This window comes from Neltuma alba, unplaced genomic scaffold, assembly GCF_004799145.2.
Source record: "Neltuma alba isolate B1F8T4 unplaced genomic scaffold, ASM479914v2 tig00010415_pilon, whole genome shotgun sequence".
Lineage (NCBI taxonomy): Eukaryota > Viridiplantae > Streptophyta > Magnoliopsida > Fabales > Fabaceae > Neltuma > Neltuma alba.
Window position 1 is genome coordinate 54,243 of NW_021635317.1, and position 5,342 is coordinate 59,584.

General features: G+C 32.9%; 1 protein-coding gene across 1 annotated transcript; it reads left to right on the forward strand.

Annotated features, from left to right (window-relative positions):
• The first annotated feature begins 1,443 nt into the window (after positions 1–1,443).
• On the forward strand, positions 1,444–3,098 carry LOC114756488 (geraniol 8-hydroxylase-like). The gene is made up of 2 exons (XM_028945440.1): positions 1,444–2,334; positions 2,475–3,098. Exons 1-2 carry the CDS (start codon positions 1,444–1,446, stop codon positions 3,096–3,098), a joined length of 1,515 nt encoding a protein of 504 aa, XP_028801273.1.
• The last annotated feature ends 2,244 nt before the right edge of the window (positions 3,099–5,342 follow it).

Here is a 5,342-nt window from a genome sequence, read left to right on the forward strand (position 1 = left end):
AAAAGAGTATGAATTAACCCTAATAATGGCCAAATTTTATACCAACGTGATTCTGGTCAATTGAATGAGTTTTTCACTGAAACTTGGCTGATGTAAAGATCATATTTTTAGTTTTAAAACAAATAGTAATTTATCAAATTAGATTTTGTACAAAAAGTTATGCCTATTCAAAGTTAGGATTAAATAACTAATGTTTCCATTTTATTTTACCCATATTCAAAAAATCAAATGAGAAAATAACAATAAATTGTATAAAAAAATAACAATACAGATTAAAAAGTACAATATTAGAAAACCAAGAAGTATTCCTCAAAGTGGTCCACAAAAAGCTAATGTGGGTGTCTAATAGGCCAAAAAGAGTTATACTCCTCTTATCGTATTTATAAGTTACTTCTAATATGTTTCACACAAGCCAAAAAAATCTTAAATTTCATTAACTCTCATTTAAAATCTAATAACTTTCTAACTTTATCCCTATTTAATAAATATTATACCTCATGTAAACAAGATCAATACAATAATAAATAAAAAATAATATTGTATGTACATATAAAATTTTTTTCTCACTACCGTATAAATATAACAAAAAAATTTCTTTTCTCTACGCATTACCAGAGGAGTATATTATTAGAGGTAGGGACTGTGCAAGCCTTTCTCACATCAATCACCTTTAATTGTGTCATAACTACTCTTTATTTTTACCATAAATTAAATCACAACCAGCTGCGTTGCGCGCATCAATACAATACAATACAATACAAACACGCTAATAATCCACATTCGAATGGTTGTAATATTTAAAAAGAAAAAGGAAAAATTGTATTAAGGTCCTACTTAAGAGAATTAAATATAAAAAGTCATTTAAAATCATCAAATTAATCTAAAATCTTACTACAATAGATTTCACTTGTTTCATTACTAAATTACTCTCATCTTTTTTTCTAAGTATGCATTAGCAACTGAAAAGGCAGTTATTAACAATATAAGATGTAATAATTAACAACTATCAAGATAGGTATTAACAACCTATGCATTAAATCTTTGTGATGCACTGAAAAAATATATTGTTAATACTTGCAGCAATAGTTATTAATCATTGCATTTTAAATTGCCAACGACTGTCTTTTCAGTTGTCAATACACACTTAAAAAAACAAAAAGATGATGACAATTTAGCAGTTGAACAAATAAAACTATTGCAATGAGGTATCTTAGAACTTCAGATTCACTTGATAATTTTAAAAGACTCTTTTGTATTTAATCCTTTTAGGTAGGATCTTAATGCAATTTTCCCAAAAAACAAAACCTGAAAATCTTTCTGTCACCACATGCGGAAGACAATAAAACAAAGCAACATTGCAAAAATAAAGAAAACAAATCCTAGACGTCAATTTGGTTATATATAATGCGCCTGAAATGTGTTCAGGCCACAAAACTCACGACCATGGACTTCTTTACAGTACTACTGTCTCTTCTGTTTCCATTTCTCTGGGCATTCCTTCACATACTCATCTCTAACAAAATCTCCAGATCTTCGAAACACCTTCCTCCTGGGCCTTCCCCGTTACCAGTAATAGGAAACATCTTAGATCTTGGGAACAACCCTCATCAATCTCTGACTAATCTCTCTAAACGCTATGGACCCATCATGACCCTCAAGCTTGGAACCATAACCACAATAGTCATCTCCACTGTTGCAATGGCCAAAGAAGTTCTTCACACTAATGACTTAGTCTTCTCCAGCAGAACGGTCCCAGACTCTGTTTCTTCTCTCGGCCACGACAGAGTTTCAGTAGTGTGGATATCTGCTTCTGCTAAATGGAGATCTCTCAGAAGAGCTTGCTCCACTGAACTCTTTTCACCTAAGCGGCTAGACTCAACTCAATCTCTTCGTCAAAAGAAGATGCAAGAGCTTCTAGATGTTGTCGAAGGACGATGCAAGAAAGGGGAAGCTGTGGATATTGGTAAGGCTGCTTTTACTACAGCCCTTAACTCTATATCTAACACTTTCTTCTCCATGGATCTGGCTTATTATAGTTCTGATAGGGCTCAGGAGTTTAAGGACACTATATGGGGTATAATGGAAGAAGCTGGGAGGCCCAATATTGTGGATTATTTTCCCGTGTTTCGTGGACTTGATCCGCAAGGTGTACGAGCTAGGATGGATTATTATTTTGGGAAGTTGCTTAAGTTTTTTGACGGTATTGTGGAGGAGAAACTGCGTTTGAGAAGCTTAAAAGCGGAATCTGAGATCACCAATGATGTGATGGATTCATTCCTAAATCTCCTGATAAATTCTCAGCTGACTCGCGAAGAAGTGCTTCACTTGTTTCTGGTATAATTAGTAATTTGGCTTTCTGCATTTCTTTCTCTCTTTACAAACTTTCTTAATCTTCGGTAAACTTCATTTTATTTCCTTTTCATATAAGAAGACCTGAAACTATGAACTGAACCTCAAATTAATGTGTTCTATAGGATTTATTTGCTGCTGGGATCGACACTACTTCAAGCACAGTGGAATGGGCAATGGCAGAACTTATTCACAACCCAGAAAAACTGGTAAAAACAAAACAAGAGCTTCAACATGTTATTGGAAAAAATGGGAAGCTCGAAGAATCAAGAATCTCAGAGTTACCATACTTAAACGCTGTGGTGAAGGAGACTCTTCGCTTGCATCCACCAGTTCCATTTCTGATACCTCGCAAGTCAGATAACGACGTGCAGGTCGGTGGGTTTGTAGTACCCAAAAATTCACAGATACTTGTGAATGTGTGGGCCATGGGACGAGACTCAAGAGTTTGGAAGGAGCCAGATTCCTTTGAACCAGAAAGGTTTATGGAGGGTCATGATCATCATAAGGTGGATTTCAAAGGTCGAGATTTTGAGTTCATTCCGTTCGGAGCTGGAAGAAGGATTTGTCCCGGGTTGCCATTAGCGAATAGGTCGGTGCACCTCATGTTGGTCGCTCTTTTGAATCACTTTGATTGGATTCTTGAGGATGATTTGAAGCCGAAAGAGATGGACATGAGTGACAAGTTTGGGTTGACTTTGAAGAAGTCTCAGCCTCTTCGAGCTGTGCCAACTAAGCTTAGAACTTAATTGGTGCAGTGTATAATGCATTTGATGTTCATTAAAATGAATAAGTAATTGAATCAGATGTTATTTGGAATATATTTTTGGTAGCTTATTTGGAATATATTGATCCTATCCTTTGCAGATTAATCTCATAACAGTAAGAAGTTGAAAGTTTTTTTGACAAGGATCGGATCTGTCGCTTAGTTAAAAATAATTAACACCGTACAGTGTTCCATCATCTTGAAATTTTAAATTCCGTTTTCTTATTGAAATTTTATCATAAATTTTGGGGGGGAAAACTAATGTGTATAATACTATACTGGGAGAATCATGTGTCTGCTAACTTTTCTCTCCACTTAATGTTTTCATCATTAGATTAAATTAAATAGCTGAGATTTACTTCATAAGAATGTTATTAAAATATTAAAAATTAAATAATAAAAATTAGACATAAATTTATATGGTTAAAATTTGATATAAGTAGTTTAAAATGGTAAATTTTTATTATACTTAATATTATAATAATATTTTTACTCTGTTTTAAATCTCAGCCATTACGTTTCTGACTTATCAACAAAAAAATCTTAACCATTGAAAGTCAATCCAATAATAAAAAAATTAAGTAGAGAGGAACTGAGGACAGAAGTTAGTAGTAACATTCTTCTCCCCACCATATCCTTATAATTTTATCTCATTTTAGTTTAGTCCTTGTCATGGTTTTTTTTTTAATTGGATCCTTTTAGTCTCTTTTGACCTGGACCTCTAGTCTTCTCAATTATAGTTATTAGTCTTTATACGTATAATTTTTTTATATGTTTTTTTTATTGGATTAAATGTGGAGAGAAGTTTTCTCCAGGTTACAAATGTTATGGTTTCTTTACTTGCACCAATACTGACGATGACTTCCCAGAGGCGGCGGAGGAAGGCACCTTTAGATTGACCATTAGCCACTACTTTTTCTCAACTCACTGTGATAGGTAATCTCTCTTCATCATTACATGGTTGTGGGAAAGAAATGGTGTCAACTTCTTCTTTTTTCTCTTTCTTCTTTCTTTTCCAGCACTAAAATTGCTTCTCATTTTCATAGGGCATTACTACCTTTTATTTTCTACAATTAATTTTACCTTGCCCTTAAATCCTGCAGTAAAATTTCAGAATATTTGTTTGAAATAAATTGGCTATTAGGATCCTTAATTGAAAATTTCCCCTCTTTCAATCCCTAATCTTACAAAGTGTATTTACAATTTTTCAGCCTGTTAAAGTCAATAGTAGTACTTCATAAAATTAAGAAATCACGAGGTATCATGTTTGAAGCTGCCTTTTACGTGAATTGTACATATACAAAGAGACATTGTAGTGTGAGGATGGAAAAAGGAAAAAGTATAGCATGGAGTTTTATTTTATCATTCTTTAACAATGGAATGAATTCAAGCACTCATAATATACAAAGAGTTAAATTCTCATGGCCTCATAATTAAAATGAAATTAACGCTGTGTTTGGCTCGACGAAGGGAAAGAGAGGGCAGGGATTTTAATCAAGGAAAAGAGAGGGGAGGAAAGGGGAGGGTAGTGATGATGCCTCTGTCGTTAAAGCACTCAATTAAACTAGGTCCCAATTAATTTGTAGTTTAGGATCGACCTAGGTCATTACTTCCAAGGAGCAATTTATGGGTTTCTTTAGGTAAAAATTCAGGTGATAAAAAAATGCAATAAATTGGACCTAAACTAAAATGCAAAATTCTAATTCTAAATGGAAAATGCAAATATCCTAAAATCTATGTGAAAATTAAATTAAACTCAATAAATGCAATGCAATTTTTGGGGGGATTTTTTTGGAGGAAAATAAAAATAATGAATAGAGAAAATGAATCAGAAAGCAAAGAGAATTAGCAAGTAAAAGTTAAGAAGTTTCTCTTCAGTGAGGTAGAGGGGACAACTTAGGATTTGCATGGATTTAACCTTCATAACCTTAATCAGTTAATTAGACCAACGGGAAGTGATAAGAGAGTGGAATTAATAAACTTAATTATCTACTTGAAACAAAGGGAACCCTCAATTTCAAAAACCCTTAAACTATTAGAGAACTCATAACAGTATAAGGTTGGTTAATTAAACTTATTAAAACCAATGAAAATAATTCAAATTAATTATGGAAATTATGTTTGAAATTATCCAATTAAATAATTAGACAATTAACCAACTTAATTAAACAATTAAGAGGCAAAAGAACCCAAATTTTGCAATTCAAACCACATTGATAATTAAAAT